Source organism: Salvelinus namaycush, chromosome 23, assembly GCF_016432855.1.
Source record: "Salvelinus namaycush isolate Seneca chromosome 23, SaNama_1.0, whole genome shotgun sequence".
NCBI classification, from domain to species: Eukaryota; Metazoa; Chordata; class Actinopteri; order Salmoniformes; family Salmonidae; genus Salvelinus; species Salvelinus namaycush.
The window spans coordinates 22,208,378-22,234,334 of NC_052329.1; the positions used below are offsets into that span (position 1 = coordinate 22,208,378).

At 43.5% G+C, this 25,957-nt stretch overlaps 1 protein-coding gene across 1 annotated transcript in view; it reads right to left on the reverse strand.

The window, feature by feature from the left end:
* Positions 1-3,848: 3,848 nt before the first annotated feature.
* The window catches only part of LOC120018185 (replication protein A 70 kDa DNA-binding subunit-like), a 43,027-nt gene continuing 20,918 nt past the window's right edge, over positions 3,849-25,957 (reverse strand). Inside the window, exons 14-17 of the mRNA XM_038961242.1 lie at positions 13,536-13,712; positions 12,163-12,270; positions 11,632-11,718; positions 3,849-5,366 (exon numbers count right to left, since the gene is read on the reverse strand). Of these exons, the coding sequence (XP_038817170.1) occupies positions 5,259-5,366; positions 11,632-11,718; positions 12,163-12,270; positions 13,536-13,712 (480 nt within the window). The 3' untranslated portion in view covers positions 3,849-5,258. The remainder of the gene's footprint in view (positions 5,367-11,631; positions 11,719-12,162; positions 12,271-13,535; positions 13,713-25,957) is intronic.

A 25,957-nucleotide genomic window follows, 5' to 3' on the forward strand; every position in this document is an offset into this window, starting at 1 on the left:
ATCATTAGATTACTTTATTACCCCATTTCAGGGTCTCAATTATGGACCCATTTTAAGATTAGACCGATAGATGATCCGATTATTTTTACTGGGGTCTTGGACTCGGTGATCAAATTTCCCATCCAGTTTGGTGCAGTACGGAGTGGACAGTCAGTCACAGAGCAGATTGTATTTCTCTAATGGCCCCATTACACCAGTTTCTATGAACATATGTCATTGACTCCACATAGAGCTCATTGTTTCTTACCTAGCATGAATGCTGAAGTGCTTGTCTCAGAAACAGACCATTCTTTCCCTTGAGTCACATACAAATGTGTGCACATGAATGTACACAAACACACCAGCACACACACACGCACACGCACACACACACACACACACACACACACACACACACACACACACACACACACCTATGTCTTCTTCTTCACGTTCTCCCCACACTTGCTCCAGTTTGACACTGCATGTGTAAAACTGTTTCAGCCGTCAACCCCTAGCTAAGTGAACACATGGACCCCCCTCAGTGTCTGGTATACATAAATGACAATACTGCTCCCCTCACATCTTTAAAATGTCAACATCTTTCTAAGAAACCAGAGAGGGTGGGGAACCATGACAAGATTCACTTGTGTTGTACTTAACGGCAGCTAAAAGTAGGTAAAAAAAATGACATAAATCTACAAGCAGTATATTTGTAAATGCATCAGGGGTAACCAGGTTCATACTGTTTACAGTGCTCTATCTACTGCATAGAAAATCTGCATATCAACTGATTTCTCCAGTTTAAGTTTCCTCTACAGGTGCGGAAAATAAATCTGCTAGTTTACAATTTATCTCACAAATCAAAATTCTCTATAAGAACAGAGACTCATCAAATTCCTTACCATCTGAGTGAAACAGATGAGCAGCACCAGCAATGCCAGTCAAAGGTTCTCACCAAGCAGCTGTTGATAACATACAGCACTGCCCTACAACACTATCCTATCCACCCATCACAGTATGCTTAGCCAAGCTGGGAGCACTGCACACGCTATCTATAAAAGTCGGCCGTGTCACAGTCAGGAGGGCAAGACGGTACATGCATACAAGGTAATCAGAGAGGTTTGAGGTGTTAACCAGGTTTAGATAGAACTCCTAGGTACTCTGAACTCTGCGAGTGGAGCGTAGGGGAGGCCATGCCCCAGAAGCAGCCATTTTGGTGCTACACAGATCCCACTCTTCTGTCTGACCTGTTCAATAGAGACTTGACGTCTTAGCAGATATTAACGTTAACAGTAGTGTAGCATCTGGGAGCATATTTCATATAGATTAAGAAGATCCCCTACTGTGCTATTCAGACATCTGTTTTCAGGGTGAGATCTGGGAATGTCCTCTGATCCCAAGTCTGATGCTTGTGTGTCTGTACAGTCCCTGTATGTTTCCGATGCTGATGACAATCTAACTCCTTCCTATGTGCTTCAATATAGTTTGTATTTATTCATTCATTCAATTGAAAGACGGATTACACTACAGTACATTGAGGCCCGACTGATTGTGATTTTTACCTACAGTGGGTATAATAAGTATTCACCCCATTGGATTGTGCACATTTTGTTGCGATACAAAGTTGGATTGAAATAAATTTCATAGTGATTTTTTTTGTCATTGATCTACACAAAATATTCCATAATGGCAAAGTGAAATGAATTCTACACATTTCTACAAATACAAATTAAACAAAAATATATTCGCTGCATAAGTATTCACCCCCTTTGTTAAGGCAAAATTAGTTTGTAAGTAAAATTTGGCTAAACAAATCACATAAGCTACAGTACATGGACTCATTGTGTGTGAGATAGGGGTTCACACAATTGTTTAATGACTACCCCTTCCTCTGTCCCCCATACATACATCTGTAAGGTCCCTCAGTCAAGTATTGAATTTCAAGAACAGATTCAAATACAAAGACCAGGGAGCTTTTCGAAAGCCTCAAAAAGAAGGGCAGTGCTTGGTAGATGGGTAATAATAACAAATCTGACACTGAACATTTGTCATCCAGTTTTGGTGTGTGATTTGAACATCTCTATAAGCATGGTCAACTTAATAATTATGCTGTGGATGATGTATTAAACCACCCAGACACATCAAAGATGCAGCTGTCCTTCTGAACTGAGCTGCAGGACAGGAAGAAAACTGCTCAGGAATGTCACCATGAGGCCATTGGTGATTTTAAAACAGCTAGAGTTCAATGGCTGTGATTGGAAAAACTGAGGATGACTCCACAATAATGACCTAAAAGAGAAAACAAGAATACAATTATACAGAATAAAAATATTCTAAATCATGCATCCTGTGTGCAACAAGGCACAAAAGTAATACTGCAAAAAAACATAGCAAAGGAACACACTTTGTATTTTGGGAAAATCCAAACAACATCACTGAGTAACTGCCTCCTTATTTTGAAGCATGATGGTGGGTATGCTTGACATTGGCAAAGACTGGGGAGTTCTGCAGGATGAAAATAAACTGGTTAGAGCTAAGCACAGGAAAAATCCTACAGGAAAACCTGGTTCAGTCTGCTTTCCACCAGACACGGGGGGAATTCACCTTTCAGCACTACAATAACCTACAACACAAGGCCAAATCTACACTGGAGTTGCTTACCAAGATGACAGTGTATGTTCATGAGTGGCCAAGTTACATTTTTGACTTAAATCTGCTTGAAAAACTATGGCAAGACTTGACAATTGCTGTCTAACCATAATCCCAAACATCTTGACAGAGTTTAAATACATTTGAAAAGAATACTTGGTAAGTATAAATATTGCAAAATCCGTGTGTGCAAAGCTCTTAGACTTACCCAATTCTCTCAGGTCACTAATCGCTGCCAAAGGTGTTTCTAAATTCTATTGACTCAGGGGGTGAATACTTATCTAATCAAGGTATCTTAGTATTTTATTTTTCATTAATCTGATTATTATAATTTTTTTATCTTCCACTTTGAAATTAGAGTATTTTGTGTAGATCATTAAATTACATCCATTTGAATCCCACTTTGTAATACAAAATGTGAAGAAATCCAAGGGGGGTGAATACTTATCATACCCACTCTAGCTCACCTGCCAACCCCCAGGTCCCCATCTGTAACGCCCATCTGTTGTCAAGGTAATAGTTGAGTGGGAACTAATTCTGATTATTACACAAAAATGTAATTCAGTTTAATTGAATGTGTCAGCCAATATGTGTCATTATAACAAGTGTAAAATCAATTGTAAAAGTGCATTAAAATCAAATGTTCTATCTAATTGGTAGTCTGCATGGCATAAAGGAAATTGGAAGGAAATAATTTAGCTAGGTGTAAAAGGCTGGCATATTGTGACGACTCCTCAGGATAAGCTTGAATGAAGTGATATTATTCCTTCACCATGTTTTAAATTAGTAGTCTACATGCAGGATGTAAGAACTATTTATAATGTGATAGACTTGACTCCCCAAAACCGTCAAAATGTGTGAGTGCGTCATGGAATTAAGTGTTTGAGCTCAGCGACAATCACTGGCTCACCCCTCACGGAGCCCAGAGGTTATTTCCATGGTTACATGTGTGACTGACAGGCCGAGAGTGTGGGGGGGATTCACAAACCGTTCCGCTCAGCTTTGACACTAGTTATCTTCGGAGCCAAAATACAACAGCCATCCCAGCCAACAAATGACAACAGCGGCGTTATATAGAGGAAACTTCTAGGAAGTCTTCCTAGGGGAAATCACCATATAAAGAAGCAGAGGGTGTCAGTTTGAGAGGTGGGGGGAGGAAGGGGGGGAACGAAGACAAACTCAAGCAATGAGGCACAGCTAAAAAGAACAACATTTTGAACAGCGGGAAGACAGCTTTAATCCATCTCAGCTACACACAATGGGCCGAAGATGCAGCGTTCAGTGGAAATGCGATGGTTATCAGAAGAAAAATGGGGAAGAAGAGCTTTACTGATGTTCTGCTTTAATACAACATGGAAGTCAAGACTGCAGGAGGGTATCAGTGGCACATCTGAGCTCCACATCTGGAGATAGATGTTCGTCCCAATTGGTACCCTATATAGTACACTACTTTTGACCAGAGCCTTATGGGCTCTAGTGCACTGTAAAGCGAATAAGGTAGCATTTGGGATGCATCCAGAGAGTACTGTGAGCCAGCTACTGAATACATCTTTTAAAATGCAGCAACAAAGATTAAGGCTCCAGACCTGTCCCACGGCCCCCACCCCACTGCCTTCTCTTTAAATGGGCTGAGACCTGGTTAACCTGCCTGCTGTACAACATGATTACACTCAGACATTTATCTGGCTACACTCCAGCAGTGCATTCTAACATATCACATTAACCTGGGCCCTTTACTCATATCTGTCAACAGAACAAAGCAGAAAACATTCATTTAAAAACACACCCGACAACTCCTTCACTTTTGATCAAAATACAGGTTTATTTTTATGTAATCAATTGACCAAATAGATGTAAAGAAAAATGCCAATTATTGCTGTCTGAAATATTCTAACTTAAGAGGTACTGAAAATAATTACAAAAATGAAACCATGTATCTACATAAATACTGTACAGCGCATTTCCCGTATTCTGCCTGCTCTGTGTGTGAGTTAGAAAATCCCTGCTCTTATCAGGGATGGGTAGGTCCAGGCATAGTGATGGTGGGAGCGAGTGACAGAGAGCGCTAGTTACAGTACAGACCCCTCTGCGTATACAAAACACCCATGCAATAATAGCTGACTTAAGACAGACCACACAGCTATGATTTCTGTGGTTAAGACTGTCCCATCCCAGGCACCATTCATCCCTCCCTCCATTTTATCCACCACCCAAAATGTCAGCAGTTTCGGAAGTCACCCCCCACCCATTACCATAACACAGAAAGATATAATACTGCCCCAGCAGCACTCTCTCTAGATTACTGATTGGGCCAAGAAGACAAAACCAAACTTCCAGTACATTCAGCATAGTTAACATATTCAAAGTTCAGTGACTTACAGAGTAACATGGACACAGCTAAATAAAAAGTATAGAATAGTAACACTTCGGTTACGTCTGAAATGACACCCTATTCCCCATGTAGTGCACCACTTTTGGTCAAAAGAAGTGCACTACATAGGGTATAGGGTGTCATTTGGGATGAAACCTAGGACTGGTTCACAGTCAGTCTGGCAGGTTGGGAAGTGCTGCGGCTGCAGATCAGGGGGCGAAGCTTGAACGTAGCCGAGGGGGCAAAGCGAGCGTTCTTATTGGGCGGAAGCCATCTTCCTGATGTTCATGATGAGTCTCTTGCTGTACTCCTTGTGGTCCACAGGTTTCACCTCCATCACCGTGGCCTTGATCCGGGACTCGTCCTAAAGGGACAGGGGAACACATGGAATAGATGTTACATGATGTCCCCCTCAGTGTCCATTCACTACACTAGCTATCTCCCAATTATCTCTCCTTCCTCCCAAAGTGTGAACTTATTCACTTCCCTTCACTGATTTCAAAGTAAATGACTGGTACAAGAAATGTGGAGGAAATTCTCTATAGCCCATGCCTCCACCAACAATGCTTTAGATTTGTGGGAAGTAGTATATTACTGGGATGCACCCACTGTGCTAGAGGGAAGACAAACCAACACAAACCCCTGCCATGTGCAGTAGATCACCCGCTGGGTGTCAACAAACAGTGGCCATTCAACATGTAGAATCATTAGGAAATTAACAGAAAAAGACAGCCGAGGTTCTGTGGTCAATAGGCCGGACACCCGCTGCTTTTAACTGTTGGTCTACACGGTCTGTTTGGACTTTTACTGGAATGCATGTTATACAAGCTTGTTCAGCCAAGGACAAAGCTTGGATTCACCACAGGTCACTGACTGCAGGTTCAGCCAGAGAAAGCAGCACTAAGTAGGCAGGCAGCCTGGTACCAGAGAGATTATCCTACTTCCCTAACACGTTAGAAAATGTGATATTTGAAGAGTCTGTATTTAAAATCTGCCATTTAAATGGATGGTGATGCAACCTCTGTGCACTGCGACAGAGACAGCGTTTAAATGTTCTCACCACCTCCGCATCTGTCTAGAGTAGATAAGGTCATCCACCTGGTCCATCACTCTTTAAAGAGGCGGCTACAGTCACCTGCTACGTCTCAAATGACACCCTATTCCCATTTCCTTACATACTGCACTACTTTTGACCAGAGCCCTATCGAGCCTGGTCAAAAATACATGCTCCTTTCAATTGACTCACTCTTATTAGAGCCTGAGAGAAGACAAGCCCCCTCTTCTTGTCCCCTCACTAAGAGGAAATCCTATCCTTCTAAGCAGGCCTTACATAACACAGGGCATAAGTGCACGCTGTAGCAAAACATTTTCCAACGGAAAGCTAAAATATGTGTTTCATATTGGACTGGTAGTTCAAGTAATCCCTCCCTGTTTGTCAGTTTTCTTCTGTTTTGGCGGATAATGAATGCGACCCAGCAGAAGGTTAGATTCGACAGTCATCACCATCCTACAGTCGTCTCTCTCTTTGCAGATCTCTACAGAACAATCCTCAGGCAAGGGTAATAGCTATGCTGCTGCTAAAATGCTAATTGTACACAGTGAACACAAAAGATCAAAACGCTGCAATCAATTGCCAATTTAGAATTTTCTCAGAGGAGAAATACCCATTTCCTGAGTGGGGTGAGCATTGTTCTAGGCTGTGTATGTGCAGGTGGCGGGGCAGGGTGCAGAGCGGGGCGAGGGAGGGTGTCATAGGGTGCGTGACAGAAGGAAATGGGGGTGTTGTAGCACTCCTCTCTCACATGGGCTTAAAAAGGACTATCTGCCCTGTGGTTACGATATGCCCTGTGGTTACGATCTGCCCTGTGGTTACAATGCACTCACTCCATTAGGTTCAGCTAAAAAGCTATTTATGCAGTCTGGATGTTAGTGCATTCACACTCTCCTATCTGGCTCTAACCAGGGCCAGATTGAACGCTTGAGAAGGTATACAGCAACGTTATGGTTCAGCGGATGACCTCAGCCATGTGGGGTTTGACTTCTGCAGACATCTGCAGCCTGTGGTCCACTGAGCACCTCCCATGTTTACAATACTAGTTATTACGGTCATATTTTTACAGCCAAAAAATGATTGAACCATGTTTTAATTGTTCACTGTTCATTGAATTGAAGTGCTAGCTGCAATGGATATCTTCTCATTGCTACAGCAAGAAACAAGAATGATGTAACCATGGTTGCATTGTGACTGTTCATAGAAGTAGTCCACTCCATGAAATACACTACAGAAGATACGTCCCCATCTCTAGCAGAGGTCTGTTGGTCGCAGCAGGTGTAGAAACTAGACCGAAGACAGCGGTCCTGACAGGGCTGTGGTGTAGTGTCAGTCCTGTGCTCTGCTGTGCTGCCCCCACCTCGGTTTACATGCTGACACAGTGTGGCTGGGGCGGGGGGGTAGGGGCTCAGCTCGGCTAGCTTACCAGCATGTGTGCGATGGATGTGACAAAACTTTGTGTGTCTGTGCCTACACTCAGGCTTCAGACAGCTCAGGCCCTGTTTGTTCCAGCCACACATAAAACAATTTTACATATTTAAGATACTCTTTAAAGTTAGGGTTTCAGACGTTTTCAAAAGATGGGTGGGGACTTCCGCTGTCCTGACAATAGGGGGAAGCTTGTTCCATAAGCTGCCCAGCATCCCTACAAAGTGCACACACACCCCACAGATACACACAGTGCAGTTCCAATGAGACCTTTCTGTAATAGTACTAAGTGTGCCAGCGTTGCTATGGTAGTGGGAGCAGAAACCTGACTAACCAAATCACACATGAAAAGGGCATCAGTCTTTTCATCCTGTGTGCAGCGGCTCTGAAACAGACACAGCAGCAGAGATGAAGGGTGGTCTGGAAATAGTCCCTCGTCATTTTCTACCATCTAATGAGTAACTCCCTCCCTCGTCACTCTGCTTTAGTCCCCCAACTCACCCTCACCTCCCTTTTCTTCCCCCAGAGCACACTCCTCTCACGCACAGGTCTCGCAGGCTCACACACACACAAGCCTACTGCACTGCAGCTCCACAAGCGAGTGTGACAGAGTTTGTCAAGCGATTAGTGTTGGTCACATCTTGCCAGAAAGGCAGGATTTATGTGGGCAAAGCGAGGAGAATCAGACTGCCGCTTGCTATGCAAATCCACAGCACTTCTCTGCTTCTTCTTCCGTAGTACTACTGCACTGGGCTCGGCCTGTCATGGTTTGGAAAGAGATGGAAGACAGACATCTATTTGAGAACTTGACATGGTTTTATGTCCGATGTGCTCTCTTTTCTCCAATGTCCCCCAGACAACCAAGCACTGGAAACAGACTAAACAAGTTACAAGGACTAAACTGTCTGGACGAAGAGAGAAAAGTGAGAGCTAGGGGGAGGGAATAAGAGCACTGTACAAAGTTACAGCTGGGTTACGATCACGTATAGGCTAATCATTGTTATTTATAAACTATGCTTCTCTCACCTCCTGATTCCTCACACAATGATCAAATATATTGTCAGCAGACATGGCTAAGCTGCATCTCTTCCATCAACACAATATCATGTCTCTGGTAGTCTGTCTGTGGTCAGAGCAGCAGGTAGGTAGGTACAAGGTCACCTCTGGAAGCGACTTTGTTTTCTCATCTAATTCTGCATTATACAATCTCCAATTACTGATGAAGAACTGCTTGAGTAAAAAAATATATATATACATTCTGCTGATAATTTCCCAACATTAACTAAGTTTATTAGACAGATGCCATCTAACACAGCTGCTCTCATATGATGCTATAGTACTGATGTCTAGTAAAGTATTGGTATGAGTCATTAACCATATGATGCTATAGTACACATGTCTAGTAAAGTATTGGTATGAGTCATTAACCATATGATGCTATAGTACTGATGTCTAGTAAAGTATTGGTATGAGTCATTAACCATATGATGCTATAGTACTGATGTCTAGTAAAGTATTGGTATGAGTCATTAACCATATGATGCTATAGTACTGATGTCTAGTAAAGTATTGGTATGAGTCATTAACCATATGATGCTATAGTACTGATGTCTAGTAAAGTATTGGTATGAGTCATTAACCATATGATGCTATAGTACTGATGTCTAGTAAAGTATTGGTATGAGTCATTAACCATATGATGCTATAGTACTGATGTCTAGTAAAGTATTGGTATGAGTCATTAACCATATGATGCTATAGTACTGATGTCTAGTAAAGTATTGGTATGAGTCATTAACCATATGATGCTATAGTACTGATGTCTAGTAAAGTATTGGTATGAGTCATTAACCATATGATGCTATAGTACTGATGTCTAGTAAAGTATTGGTATGAGTCATTAACCATATGATGCTATAGTACTGATGTCTAGTAAAGTATTGGTATGAGTCATTAACCATATGATGCTATAGTACTGATGTCTAGTAAAGTATTGGTATGAGTCATTAACCATATGATGCTATAGTACTGATGTCTAGTAAAGTATTGGTATGAGTCATTAACCATATGATGCTATAGTACTGATGTCTAGTAAAGTATTGGTATGAGTCATTAACCATGGCAACCATGAACAAAAACATGGACTTTGTCAATTAGTGACACAAAAATGAATAAAGTATTGCAACAGTTACAATTCCCAGCCCTAATGTCAATATGAGACCCTTACATTGTTCATCCTACATCAGAAAACATGCTCTACAACCTAGCTACACAACTCAAAGTAAGAAAAATTGATTTTTTTTCCTCTCAAGGAAAACTGGCTTGCAGCAGAATGCCCAGATATGTTTTAAGGAAACATTTGCTTGAGGCAATGGCCAGGACATCCTTGAAACAGCAAGCTGCCGAGGCTGAGCTGACTGTGTTCCCACACACACACACACACACACACACACACACACACACACACACACACACACACACACACACACACACACACACACACACACACACACACACACACACACACACACACACACACACAGACAGTGGTCTCTACTCTTCTGTTGTTAATGGGCCTCCCTGGCAGAGTTCCAACTCTCCCTGTTCTCAGTCCCAAACCAATCAATTATTTTATGCTGTGCCCTCAAAACAAGGCTCCATCTGTGTAGCTTCCAGGAGAGGGTGACCACAACTAATCTGTGTGCACCTTTCACACAGCCCCTGAAAACGAGCTGTCGTCTCAAGAAAACCCACCGTCTGTTCTATTCTGTGGTCTCTCTCTACAGACGAAGGGATGGAAGGAGAGGAGGCAATTCAACCAATAAAAGGAGAAATGCCACAGCCAAATGCTGATATTTGTCAGGCCAATTGGAATATGAACGTCACACACAGCTGAACATAGAAAGAAGCTGTTTACATACCGATTTCAATAAATTGGCATTCTGTCAAACCTCTGAACAAGATGTATGTGTGTCTGTGTTTTTTCCTCCCATCCAGATGACTGGAATGGAACCAGACAACCTCTACCTCATAGTTGGCAACACGCTCTGATATGAAGTAATAAATGTCTGTTAGGCTTGGGCAGTATACCGGGGCATTTGGAAAAAGCCACATGATGGTTAATCAATACTGTCAATAGCACAGATTTTTTGTTGTTGAATTTAATCAAGTTGAACATTTGTTGCTACTTTTTAAAGTAAATACCTGCAGTCAATTTGTGTAATACGTTAGGAGATGAAGAACATTGCGTTCTTCATTTCACCTGTTACATTATTACAAGCACACAATGACAAGAGACCGGAGCCTTGTTGTGCAGCACGCGCCAGGTGATCTAGTTACAGTACGGAACTCACAACTAAATATTTGCCAGCTAAACATCTTATAACTATTAAGTTAACTGTCTAAAATGTGCTAAATGCTCTGCAGTTCTGCATTTGGTTTGCTAATTTAGTAGCTAGTTAGCTATCTATCTGGTTAGCTTCTTCCAAAATTAAGCACTCGCTTGGTAACAGCAGAGAATCCCCTCCTGGATCAAGAGCCTTGCTAGCTAATATTTGTTTTGTGCAGAAAACTGTTACTTGTATAGTTTAAGTCTGAATCTGTACAAAATGTTTGCAATGTGCTCATTAGCATTTAGTTAGCATTCTCTACAGGTTTTCACATGTACTTGTTAGAATTGCTAACCTTCGGATTACAGAGTATCAGTGGGGTTTGAAAACAGCGCCCCTTGTTTTCAGTGTCGGTATTACTGAATATCCTGGTATGGCGTGAAGATATGGCAATCTGGATACCGCCCAAGCCTGATGTCTGTCATTTTATACATTTAGTCAAATCAATATATCGGTTGACTGATTAAAAATCGGCTGATATTGGGCTTTTCCCTCAATTTTAGATCTATCATATCGGTCTTTATACCACCGATATTGACAAATGATGAACAAAAACATGCTAATCTGAGTGCTTCTGTTCACTTAATAATGTTTGTTTTCAATTGTAAGAAATCACATTCAAAGGTATCTTTGAAGAGACATATCACGTCTGAAAAACAATGCATCGGCCGATAAATTGTAACAGGTATAGCCTACTTTGCCTCCCAAAAATAAGCATCGTATTGGATCCCAAAATCCCATATCTGTCAGGCGCTACTTACATTGTAGGTCTCCAGCTTGACTCTGTTACGGAAAACGAACGTGTGGAAGTTGGCCTGCTGAAAGATCTCCTCGAAGGCAGCTTCATTCTGCATGAAAATTAACAAAATGGGATCAATTTAACATTAATGACAATCAGAAACTTGCTCGTTTACATTAAAAAGCCATTGTTTTAATCAAGATGTCTGGTTCTAAATCAAAGCCGTTTTCTATCTAATTTAAAAAACAATGTACGTAGCGCAACATTTTTTTTGTTAAAAATCACTTGTGATTATTTCAATAGAAGTCCTTGGGTTATAGAGGTTGTGTGAGGGCCTACAGAGACCACACGGCACAGCAGCCTGTTTAGGCTGTGGTAGCTGGTGCTGGTGGCTGGCAGGGACAGGCTAGAGTAGACAGTGCCTGGGGTTCAGCACCTCCCCTAGGCCCTTTCCTCAGGCCAGGCTTTGAACCAGACAGAGAAGGAGCGAGACAGGGTGACAGGCGGGCAGACAGGGAGACAGACCGGCAGGCAGACAGACAGGCAGGCTCACCGAGTCCTTGAGCTGCCCTAGGTAAGCAGCGTTCTGTCCCAAGATGGCTTCAGCACTCTCCTGAAAGCAGGTCACCCACTGGTTGTCCCCGTAGTCTGCTATGTTGGCCTGCAGGGCGAGAGGAGGAACAAAGAGACAGACGCATGTTAGGAGTGAGTACTGGGGAAAGTCAAAGGGAAAGGTCATCTGGGCTTTGTTGATCATAGGTTGCAACATAAATAGCACCCTATTCTCTTTATAGTGCACCACTTTCGACCAGTGTGCAATGGGCCCTGGTCAAAAGAAGTGCAACACATAGGGAATAGGGTGCCATTTGGAATGCATTCAGTCTATTAAAAATGTAGGCTTCTCAGGGATTTGATACTTTGGTTTATTATTGTTAATGATGTCACGTTGCTGCTGAATATTCAATGTATTGTCGATTGCACAAGTTTATACACCTGGGAAAATCATTATTATAGAACTCTTGGCACCAGCAGAACCAAGGTGTACGTGTGATGAGAGCTGCGCGCAGTGGTAGCCTATTCCCAGTTTATGTTCCAGTTCTGTGAAGAAAAGCAATATGCTGACTGGCGAGAGGTGCAAAACAATAGAAAAGCAGCTTATTTTAGATGTCTGGCTGCAAGAGCTCGTTTGCTGACTAAATGTGGTAGTATTTTAATGCTGCTATTTTTAACAAGCAGAGAAAAAAAATGCCTCAACATTGATGGGGGGGGAATAGAGCAATTAACTCAACATAATCCTGACTTCCAACAAAACAAATAAAATGAATCCGAAATAGCCAGCCACTATTTAACACTTGCAGCAGCGAGAACAGAATAGCCTTAAATAATCTTTTTCAAACATGAGTGTAAAGAGATCCGACGGGGAGAGTTAAGGACCGTTAGAGAAGTAGAACCACAGGGAAGACTGGCTGGAGTCCTGGGAGAAGAGGGGAAAACAGCGCCCAGAAGGAAGGAGAAAGGAGTGAAAGAAAGGGGTGTGAAGACAAGCGAGAAGAGTGAAAGGAGGGAGGAAGACAGAAAGCGAAAGTGTGCATGCCAGAGAAAAAGCGCAAGAGGCAGAGTAATGAGAGGCAGTATATAAAAGTCCCCCAGAGGAAGACACACCCGGCCACAGCAGCAGCAGACACAGCCCCACCAAGGGTCCTGTGAGGATGAGAGAATGAATAGAGGCCTAGGGGAAAGGGTCAGGAGCGGGCAGGAACTCTGTCACAGTGAGGGTGAATAGGGTGGCAGAGTGGGACGCAGCGTGTGCGTTCCTACATGTGTGCTTGTGTGTTCCTACGTGTGTGCTTGTGTGTGGGTCCTCTGACTGTGCGTACTGAATCCAGCCAGAAAGCCAGAGGGTTTAGACAGAGCTGAGCCACTCACAGAGAGGATGAGTCGGTACTTGAAGTTGGGGAACTCTTTGTCACACTTCTCACAGCGGAACATGCCGTTCTGCTGGTCCACCACCTTCTTATTGCAGTCCTGACTAGGGCACGCCTGGTACAGACAGTTCTCCTTACGGATGTACACTATGGTGGCGATGCAGCTGAAGTAGTCTGCCTGTAGAGAGATACACACAGACAACACACAGACAACATTACTGAGTATCCTTCTTAGCCCTTTTAAAAAGTGTACACTTCAGATGTTTTATGGAAGATCATACTGCTATACCTGCAGCTGAAGGAGTCCGCCCGGACAGACACACCCACACACAAACACACGAGAATCATTCTGTCAATCCTTTTGAAAATGTAGATGTTTTGTGGCAGGCCATATTCAATTTGTGCAGGTTTAGTCTATGATTTCTACATAAGGTTCATGACATTACACGGTGCAGAACTAACAACTAATAAGCATTAAAGAACATCAACTAGAATATTCAAACTCTATTAAAAGAGAAACATTACTGCAGTGGGATGCAAAAATAACAATCCAACCGCAATCTGCATAGCATAGCTCCAAACACAAATACAAAACTGCAAAGGCAGGCTGCCTCATCTTTTTTATGGGGGCATATGCAAAGTTTATAACCCCAATATACATAAACAGCCTTTCAGAATAATTCCTAGCCTGTCGGAGAGCAGCAAGCACCTGCTGAGAATTTCCCAGCGCTGAGTCCTGAAATATATAAATGGAGACAGACAGAAAGGGCTGTGGGAGGTGCAACATAATGATGTGACTAAGTGTCAACAGGGTTGGAGATGAGTCACGCCGCCTCTCGTTCTGTCAACACGTTGTAGAGCTCCCTTTCTGTTTCTATACCCCCACCCACCACTTCATACGCCTTTCTGCCACAGACAGGTCTGCGTCACAGCTTTCTGCCACAGACAGGTCACAGCTTTCTGCCACAGACAGGTCACAGCTTTCTGCCACAGACAGGTCACAGCTTTCTGCCACAGACAGGTCACAGCTTTCTGCCACAGACAGGTCTGCGTCACAGCTTTCTGCCACAGACAGGTCTGCGTCACAGCTTTCTGCCACAGACAGGTCACAGCTTTCTGCCACAGACAGGTCACAGCTTTCTGCCACAGACAGGTGGAATCTCTCTCCCCCTCTGCGTGTCAGTCCCCCTCCTACTGCTCGTCACCACCCTGCAGGTGGCCATGGGGACAGAGATGTCACAATGAGGTGACAGAGGCATAGTGAGGTGAAAACAGGGTCACGTTGAAGGGGAGAGAGAGGAGCAGACACCTCCACGTCTTAACACCGTCTACATCCCAAACAGCGCCCTATTCCCTATGTAGTACACTACTTTCGACCAGGGCCTATAGGCAACACCACATGGTAATATCTCCTTATGGAAACACACACAGGAAAACCTCTGAGGCCAAGCACCTTCATCAGTCAGTCATTAGGATTCATCCAGAGGACAAAACAGGGTGTGCTCTTTTAAAAACCTATAACACTCCCGTACACAATAATGACCTACAGTAGGATCACAACAGGGAATTGTAATAACCTGGACGTCCTGATTCATATTCATGGAGGGGAACATTGCCTGACGTACAGAAAGGAAAGCAGTGGACAGGAAAAAGGACATTTCTGCCTGGTGCACTTCATTGAGAATTCCACATGCAAGAGTTTTTCTTTCTTTCTCTCTATAGTTCACAATCTAGATGGAGGCCCCAGGCAAAGTCTTAACCTCCAGTTTTCAAAGGAAATAAATAGAAAAACTAAAGGGAACGTTTCCGCCACATTGGCCGTAATTGATTTCACTCTCTCCCCATAGGCATAGTGACAGTGGCCAGCAGTCAGCCTAAGGAATTCAGCCACAATTAAATTGCACAGAAGGACAATTTATATTTTGTGTCACTTCAGACCACAAAAACACTTGGGGAGTAATCAATGAGTGGACAAATGAGAGACAAATCTCTCCCTTTTCAACGCATGGAATCTGCCTTTAAAACTAGTTGTTTTGACAAACACCTCATAATCCCTTCCCACACTGCAGCTTCCCCAAAGAGCACTAATTAACCAAGTTAATACCTCCGCAATTATCATGTCACTCACCACAGAGAGAGAGAGAAGAGACCACTGAAGACGTTTTTCTCCTGTCTCTGTCACAAGGCTTTACATACGCAGGCAGTGTCAAGCAATCGGGAAGGAGCGGACTGTGGACGGGGTTAGCCATTCGCTGTCGACAGGGCAAGCCGGTGTTGTGGAAATTGGAGGTTTTGACAGAGACTTTGTGACAGGGACAATTAATTGCCGCTGACTTGCGGAGGGCTTTGAGAGGGCCGACCTTGTGACCCCCTGTGTCCCAGAGTCTCTACGGGCTGAGCAGGAACAGTACGAGGAGGACAGACTGAGCTCGAGTCAGCTCCTCTGTCAACCCCAGCCTTCATCACACACAGACACTACAGGCTGAACTAGAGCCCTGGGTCACACCTCTCCCCTCTTCTCCCCTCCTCCTCCTCCTCCTCCTCCTCTCACACCACAGCCTAATGCCAGGAGAAAGCACCTTAACCCAACAGGGGGCTAATGGATAGTGTGGAGGACTCTGGTGAAGGTCAAAGGAACTAGTGAATCAGCAATGCTCATACTGGTTAGCCTATATAGTGCCAACAGCCTACTCTACAATGAGATAGTGACAACGTTTACATGCACTTTACTATGCTAATTTTAAAAAACATCAGCAAAAGGCCAAACTGGAAGTAAGCATACAGTGATTAAAACACCTGGTTTCCTGAGCAATCTTTCAAATGATTTGGACATGTAAACAGCTTAATCAGTGTTCCAGTGGTGGGGAGGCAGGTAGCCTAGTGGTTAGAGCGTTGGGCCAGTAACCGAAAGGTTGCTAGATCGAAATCCCCGAGCTGACAAGGAAAAAATCTGTCGTTCTGCCCCTCAACAAGACAGTTAACCCACTGTTCCTAGGCAGTCATTGTAAATAAGAATTTGTTCTTAACTGACTTGCCTAGTTAAATAAAACAATAGGTCTGCGTATGTGCCAGCACCGGTAGCATCCCACTTGTGCGCGAGAGGAGTTCAGAAAAACTGAAAGTATACATCATAAAAATGGTTTTCACATCAAACTTTATACGCTGAAACCAGAATCAAAAAGGATTTGCAAAAGAACGTCTATTTTGATTGGCTATTTTCTGCATTTATCTATCAGGTAGATGTGTCCATGTGATTTTAGGGAAATTGTTTTTTCTTCCAAAGCATGTAAATGTTTTAAACTGTTATATTAATCCACAATAATGGCATTAATGTGTGCATGTAACCTCCATGCACACAATGTGAGGGGCGTGACAAGTAACTGGTTATCCTATATAGTGTCCATACACTACAATGTGAGGGGCGTGACAAGTAACTGGTTATCCTATATAGTGTCCATACACTACAATGTGTGGGGCGTGTCAAGTAACTGGTTAGCCTATATAGTGTCCATACACTACAATGTGAGGGGCGTGTCAAGTAACTGGTTAGCCTATATAGTGTCCATACACTACAATGTGAGGGGCGTGTCAAGTAACTGGTTAGCCTATATAGTGTCCATACAATACAATGTGAGGGGCGTGTCAACTAACTGGTTAGCCTATATAGTGTCCATACACTACAATGTGAGGGGCGTGTCAACTAACTGGTTAGCCTATATAGTGTCCATACACTACAATGTGAGGGGCGTGTCAACTAACTGGTTAGCCTATATAGTGTCCATACACTACAATGTGAAGGGCGTGTCAACTAACTGGTTAGCCTATATAGTGTCCATACACTACAATGTGAAGGGCGTGTCAAGTAACTGGTTAGCCTATATAGTGTCCATACACTACAATGTGAGGGGCGTGTCAAGTAACTGGTTAGCCTATATAGTGTCCATACACTACAATGTGAGGGGCGTGTCAAGTAACTGGTTAGCCTATATAGTGTCCATACACTACAATGTGAGGGGCGTGTCAAGTAACTGGTTAGCCTATATAGTGTCCATACACTACAATGTGAGGGGCGTGTCAAGTAACTGGTTAGCCTATATAGTGTCCATACACTACAATGTGAGGGGCGTGTCAAGTAACTGGTTAGCCTATATAGTGTCCATACACTACAATGTGAGGGGCGTGTCAAGTAACTGGTTAGCCTATATAGTGTCCATACACTACAATGTGAGGGGCGTGTCAAGTAACTGGTTAGCCTATATAGTGTCCATACACTACAATGTGAGGGGCGTGTCAAGTAACTGGTTAGCCTATATAGTGTCCATTCACTACAATGTGAAGGGCGTGTCAAGTAACTGGTTAGCCTATATAGTGTCCATACACTACAATGTGAGGGGCGTGTCAAGTAACTGGTTAGCCTATATAGTGTCCATACACTACAATGTGAGGGGCGTGTCAAGTAACTGGTTAGCCTATATAGTGTCCATACACTACAATGTGAGGGGCGTGTCAAGTAACTGGTTAGCCTATATAGTGTCCATACACTACAATGTGAGGGGCGTGTCAAGTAACTGGTTAGCCTATATAGTGTCCATACACTACAATGTGAGGGGCGTGTCAAGTAACTGGTTAGCCTATATAGTGTCCATTCACTACAATGTGAAGGGCGTGTCAAGTAACTGGTTAGCCTATATAGTGTCCATACACTACAATGTGAGGGGCGTGTCAAGTAACTGGTTAGCCTATATAGTGTCCATACACTACAATGTGAGGGGCGTGTCAAGTAACTGGTTAGCCTATATAGTGTCCATACACTACAATGTGAGGGGCGTGTCAACTAACTGGTTAGCCTATATAGTGTCCATACACTACAATGTGAGGGGCGTGTCAACTAACTGGTTAGCCTATATAGTGTCCATACACTACAATGTGAGGGGCGTGTCAACTAACTGGTTAGCCTATATAGTGTCCATACACTACAATGTGAGGGGCGTGTCAACTAACTGGTTAGCCTATATAGTGTCCATACACTACAATGTGAGGGGCGTGTCAAGTAACTGGTTAGCCTATATAGTGTCCATACACTACAATGTGAGGGGCGTGTCAAGTAACTGGTTAGCCTATATAGTGTCCATACACTACAATGTGAGGGGCGTGTCAAGTAACTGGTTAGCCTATATAGTGTCCATACACTACAATGTGAGGGGCGTGTCAAGTAACTGGTTAGCCTATATAGTGTCCATACACTACAATGTGAGGGGCGTGTCAAGTAACTGGTTAGCCTATATAGTGTCCATACACTACAATGTGAGGGGCGTGTCAAGTAACTGGTTAGCCTATATAGTGTCCATACACTACAATGTGAGGGGCGTGTCAAGTAACTGGTTAGCCTATATAGTGTCCATACACTACAATGTGAGGGGCGTGTCAAGTAACTGGTTAGCCTATATAGTGTCCATACACTACAATGTGAGGGGCGTGTCAAGTAACTGGTTAGCCTATATAGTGTCCATACACTACAATGTGAGGGGCGTGTCAAGTAACTGGTTAGCCTATATAGTGTCCATACACTACAATGTGAGGGGCGTGTCAAGTAACTGGTTAGCCTATATAGTGTCCATTCACTACAATGTGAGGGGCGTGTCAAGTAACTGGTTAGCCTATATAGTGTCCATTCACTACAATGTGAGGGGCGTGTCAAGTAACTGGTTAGCCTATATAGTGTCCATACACTACAATGTGAGGGGCGTGTCAAGTAACTGGTTAGCCTATATAGTGTCCATACACTACAATGTGAGGGGCGTGTCAAGTAACTGGTTAGCCTATATAGTGTCCATACACTACAATGTGAGGGGCGTGTCAAGTAACTGGTTAGCCTATATAGTGTCCATACACTACAATGTGAGGGGCGTGTCAAGTAACTGGTTAGCCTATATAGTGTCCATACACTACAATGTGAGGGGCGTGTCAAGTAACTGGTTAGCCTATATAGTGTCCATACACTACAATGTGAGGGGCGTGTCAAGTAACTGGTTAGCCTATATAGTGTCCATACACTACAATGTGAGGGGCGTGTCAAGTAACTGGTTAGCCTATATAGTGTCCATACACTACAATGTGAGGGGCGTGTCAAGTAACTGGTTAGCCTATATAGTGTCCATACACTACAATGTGAGGGGCGTGTCAAGTAACTGGTTAGCCTATATAGTGTCCATACACTACAATGTGAGGGGCGTGTCAAGTAACTGGTTAGCCTATATAGTGTCCATACACTACAATGTGAGGAGCGTGTCAAGTAACTGGTTATCCTATATAGTGTCTATATACTACAATGTGAGGGGCGTGTCAAGTAACTGGTTAGCCTATATAGTGTCTATATACTACAATGTGAGGGGCGTGACAAGTAACTGGTTAGCCTATATAGTGTCTATATACTACAATGTGAGGGGCGTGTCAAGTAACTGGTTAGCCTATATAGTGTCCATACACTACAATGTGAGGGGCGTCAGGATTCAAGAAAGAACAATAAGAGCGCTGTACTGAGGCTTGGTGACACCAGGCCCTGGAGAGCGGCAGAGTAGATGAGAGAGCAGCAGAACCAGGACTAGATCACACAGAGCCAGGAGCAACACTACTAAAGCCCAGCCAGCCACTGAGCCAATCACCACAGCAATGCCCCAACATCCTCCATGCACACAAACAGGTAGGGATTTAGCCACAAATAGGTTTCCAGTCGAGTGTTGCTCTTCTATTATTTATCTAGGCCTATATATTTGGAACAACATGCCCCATTTTCCCCTCCGTTTGCTAAGGTAGGACATTTTCTCACATGCTCTTTAAACCAAGCCTGTCTATACCCCAAAGCCCTCTATCCATTCTCCAACACCTCACTCCTTCACATGACCTGAGTCCACCCGTGTCCGTTCGTCAAGCCTGAGCTTTGCTACCATTGTCCGACTCTCCTAGTATAATGGCGCAGAAGGGAATGGCTGCTATTTTATGGGCTCCTAACCAACTCTGCTATTTTGTTTGTTGTTTCGCATTGTTTTCAACTAATTTTGTACATAATGTTGCTGCTCCTGTCTCTAATGAACAAAAAGAGCTTCTGGACATCAGAACAGCGATTACTCACCTCGAACTAGACAACAACTTTTTTTTTAATGAGTCTGACGTGAAGGATATACTGCTTTGTCGAGACAAGGCCCAAATCCCCGTCATCAGCATGACGATGGAGAAAAGGGGAGAGGTGCCTTGTAAGAATTAACTGACGAGTAGGTAAACCACCACTACCCTCGGTATTAATTGGCCAACGTGCAATCATTGGAAAACAAACTGGACAATCCATGATTAAGACTATCCTACCAACAAGACATTAAAAACTGTAATATCTTATGTTTCACCGAGACTTGGCTGAACGACGACGTGGATAATATAGAGCTGGCTGGCTTCGCCGTGCATCGGCAGGACAGAGTAGCTACGTCTGGTAAGACCAGGGGTGGGGGTGTGTATCCACTTGTCAATAACTGCTGGTGCGCGATGTCTAATATTAAAGCAGTCTCGAGGTATTGCTCGCCTGAGGTAGAATACCTCATGATAAGCTGTAGACCACACTATCTATATTATTCGTAGCCGTCTACTTACCACCACAAACCGATGCTTGCATTAAGACCACACTCAACAAGCTGTATAAGGCCAAGAAAATGCTCATCCAGAAGCGGCACTCCTAGTGGCCAGGGACTTTAATGCAGGCAAACTTAAATCCTTTTTACCTAATTTCTACCAGCATGTCACCTGGGCAACTAGAGGGGGGGTGGAATAAAAAAATATATTTATTTTAAAACTCTAGACCACCTTTACTCCACACAAAGACACACATACAAAGCTCTCCCTTGCCCTTCATTTGACAAATCTGACAATAATTATATCCTCTTGATTCCTGCTTACAAGCAAAAGTACCAGTGACTCGCTCAATACGGAAGTGGTCAGATGACACTGAGGAGTATACCGCATCAGTCACTGTCTTCAACAATAAGTGCATTGACAATGTCGTCCCCACAGTGAACGTATGTACATTTCCACACCGAGCTCAAGGCTAGAGCTGCCGCTTTCAAGGAGTAGCACACTAATCTGGACGCTTATAAGATATCCCGCTATGACCTCTGACGAACCATCAAACAGGCAAAGCATCAATACAGGACTAAGATTGAATCCTACTACACCGGCTTTGACGCTTGTCGGATGTGGCAGGGCTTAAACTATTACGGACTACAAAAGGGAAACCCAGCCGCAAGCTGCCCAGTGACGTGAGTCTACCAGACGATCTAATGGACTTTTATGCGTGTGATCACACTCTCCGTAACTGATGTGACCAAGACCTTTAAACAGGTCAACATTCAAAGCTGCCGGGCCTGACGGATTACCAGGACGTGTCCTCAAAGCATGCGCGGACCACCTGGCAAGTGTCTTCACTGACATTATCAACCTCTCCCTGGCCAAGTCTGTAATACCTAAATTTTTCAAACAGACCACCATAGTCCCTGTGCCTAAGAAAGCAAAGGTAACCTGCCTAAATGATTACCGCCACGTAGCCCTCATGTCAGTAGCCATGAAGTGCTTTGAAAGGCTGGTCAACACAATCATGCCAGAAACCCGAGACCCACTTCAATTCACATACCTCCACAACAGATCCACAGATGACGCAATCTCAATCTCACCTTTCCCACCTGGACAAAAGGAACACCTATGTGAGAATGCTGTTCAATTCATTGGTGTTGAACAGCTCAGCGTTCAACACCATAGTGCCCACAAAGCTCATCACTATGCTAAGGACCCTGGGACTAAACACCTACCTCTACAACTGGATCCTGGACTTCCTGACAGGCCGCCCCCAGGTGGTAAGACTAGGCAACAACACATTTGCCACGCTGATCCTCAACACTGGGGCCCCTCAGGGGTGCGTGCTTAGTCACCTCCTGTACTCCCTGTTCAACCACGACTCCAACACCATCATTCAATTTTCTGACGACACAACAGCAGTGGTAGGCCTAATCACCGACAACACAGTCTATAGAGAGGAGGTCAGAGACCTGGCAGTGTGGTGCCAGAACAACAACAACAACCTCTCTCAATGTGAGCAAAACAAAGGAGCTGATCATGAACTATAGGAAAAGGGGGGGGGGTTGAGAGTTTCAAGTTCCTTGGTGTCCACATCACCAACGAACTATCATGGTCAAAACACACCAAGACAGTAGTGAAGAGGGCACGACAACACCTTTTCCCCCTCAGGAAAAGATTTGCCATAGGTCCCCAGATCCTCAAAAAGTTCTACAGCTGCACCATCGATAGCATCCTGACTGGTTGCATCACCGCCTGGTATGGCAACTGCTCGTCATCTGACCGTAAGGCGCTAGAGGGTATTGCGTACGGCCCAGTACATCACTGGGGTCAAGCTTCCTGCCATCCAGGACCTGCAGGGCTTCTATACCAGGCGGTGTCAGAGGAAGGCCCCAAAAAATTATCAAAAGCAGCACCGGAGCACCAAGTCTAGGACCAACGGGCTTCTTAACAGCTTCTAACCCCAAGACACAAGACTGCTGAACAACTAATCAAATGGCCACCTGGACTATTTACATTGACCCCCCTTTGTTTTTACACTGCTGCTACGCGCTGTTTATTATCTATGCATAGTCACTTCACCCCTACCTACAGTTGAAGTCGGAAGTTTACATACACCTTAGCCAAATACATTTAAACTCAGTTTCACAATTCCTGACATTTTATCCTAGTAAAAATTCCCTGTCTAAGGTCAGTTAGGATCACCACTTTATTTTAAGACTGAAATGTCAGAATAATAGAAGATAGAATGATTTATTCAGCTTTTATTTTTTACATCACATTCCCAGGGGGTCAGAAGTTTACATACACTCAATTAGTATTTGGTAGCATTGCCTTTAAATTGTTTCACTTGGGTCAAACATTTTGGGTAGCCTTCCACAAGCTTCCCACAATAAGTTGGGTGAATTTTGGCCCATTCCTCCTGACACAGCTGGTGTAACTGAGTCAGGTTTGTAGGCCTCCTTGCTCGCACACGTTTTTTCAGTTCTGCCCACAAATTTTCTACAGGATTTAGGTCAGGGCTTTGCGATGGCCACTCCAATACCGTGACTTTGTTGTCCTTAAGCCATTTTGCCACAACTTTGGATGTATGCTTGGGATCATTGTCCATTTGGAAGACCCATTTGTGACCAAGCTTTAATTTCCTGACTGATGTCTTGAGATGTTGCTTCAATATATCCACATCATTTCCCCTCATTTCTCCCATTATATGCCATCTATTTTGTGAAGTGCACCAGTCCCTCCTGCAGCAAAGCACCCCCACAACATGATGCTGCCACCCCCGTGTATCACGGTTGGGATGGTGTTCTTCGGCTTGCAAGCCTCCCCCCTTTTCCTCCAAACATAACGTTGGTCATTATGACCAAACAGTTCAATTTTTGTTTCATCAGACCAGAGGACATTTCTCCAAGAGGTACGATCTTTGTCCCCATGTGCAGCTGCAAACAATAGTCTGGCTTTTTTATGGTTGTTTTGGAGCAGTGGCTTCTTCCTTGCTGAGCGGCCTTTCAGGTTATGTCGATATAGGATCCGTTTTACTGTGGATATAGATACTTTTGTACCTGTTTCCTCCAGCATCTTCACAAGGTCCTTTGCTGTTGTTCTGGGATTGATTTGCACTTTTCACACCAAAGTACGTTCATCTCTAGGAGACAGAACGCGTCTCGTTCCTGAGCCGTATGACGGCTGCGTGGTCCCATGGTGATTATACTTGCGTACTATTGTTTGTACAGATGAACGCGGTACCTTCAGGCGTTTGGAAATTGCTCCCAAGGATGAACCAGACTTGTGGAGGTCTTGGTTGATTTCTTTTGATTTTCCAATGTCAAGCAAAGAGGCACTGAGTTTGAAGGTAGGCCTTGAAATACATCCACAGGTACACCTCCAATTGACTCAAATGATGTCAATTAGCCTATCAGAAGCTTCTAAAGCTATGACATTTTCTGGAATTTTCCAAGCTGTTTAAAGGCACAGTCAACTTAGTGTATGTAAACTTCTGACCCACTGGAATTTTGATACAATGAATTATAAGTGAAATAATCTGTCTGTAAACAATTGTTGGAAAAATTACTTGTGTCATACACAAAGTAGATGTCCTAACCGACTTGCCAAAACTATATTTTGTTAACAATAAATTTGTGGAGTGGTTTAAAAACGAGTTTTAATGACTCCAACCTAAGTGTATGTAAACGTCCGACTTCAACTGTAGATGTACAAATTACCTCGACTAACCTGTACCTCCACACATTGACTCGGTACCCCCTGTATACAGCCTTGTTAGTGTTACTTTTTTTAATCAACTTTTGTTTATTTAGTCAATACTTTATTAACTATTTCTTGAACTGCATTGTTGGGGCTTGTAAGTAAGCATTTCACAGTAAGGTCTACACCTGCTTTATTAGGCGCATGTGACAAATACAATTTGATTTGGATTCTCCATCTCTCCCAGTCAATCCTGAGCTTTTGTACCATCCCCTCTCCCTGTCGATCCCCCCCTCTCTCCCAGTGCCCTTCTAACCAGAGAACTCTCCTCACACAACGTCAGTCAAATAAACCTCATTAAAATCCTCTCATCCCTTATCCCAAAACGGAGGTTAATAACCAAGGCCCAGGATTAAATAATATAGTTTTATATTACAAATATTAAACATATCAGTTTCCATAACCTTAGATGAATTATACACCTTTCCACCCTTCTCATAAAATGAAAATAAGAAGCTGCAATTTCAAGCACATATATTACTTGACTTATATAGAGCAATCACTTCATTACCAAGATTAATGAATGGAGCCACTTATCTTCACAATCAATATGGGAGATAAATGTGACGTCACAAAGCACATACCTAGGTAGGGAGAGAGCAGCAGAGGACACCTACTATGTTGGTGATTAATGAGAGGGAGATCAGAATACTGTAGGGTTCATCCCAAATGGCATTCTATTCCCTATATAATGCACTACTTTTGACCAGGTCCCAAAGGGAATAGCGTGCCATTGGGCCCTGGGCAAAAGTAGTGCACAATGTAGGGAACAGGGTCACATTTTGGATAGAAACAAGCTAGCATTCTGCTTTAAAAATAAGCTTTGGATCCAGTAGCACAGTCCTTTAATGAGTCGCTCTGATTACAAAGACTTATCATGACTGCCAACCAAGAGAAGAGAAGAGAATCCTTGGAAAGCCAGGATGAAGTGACAAGGTTCCAGTGTTCCATGGTGACTAAGATAGAGATGCTGCTGTGTGTTGGATCCACAATGCAGGTTGGTCTACTTCCCACCTTCAAAGAAGAGATCGCTTGTATTCGATATTTCGT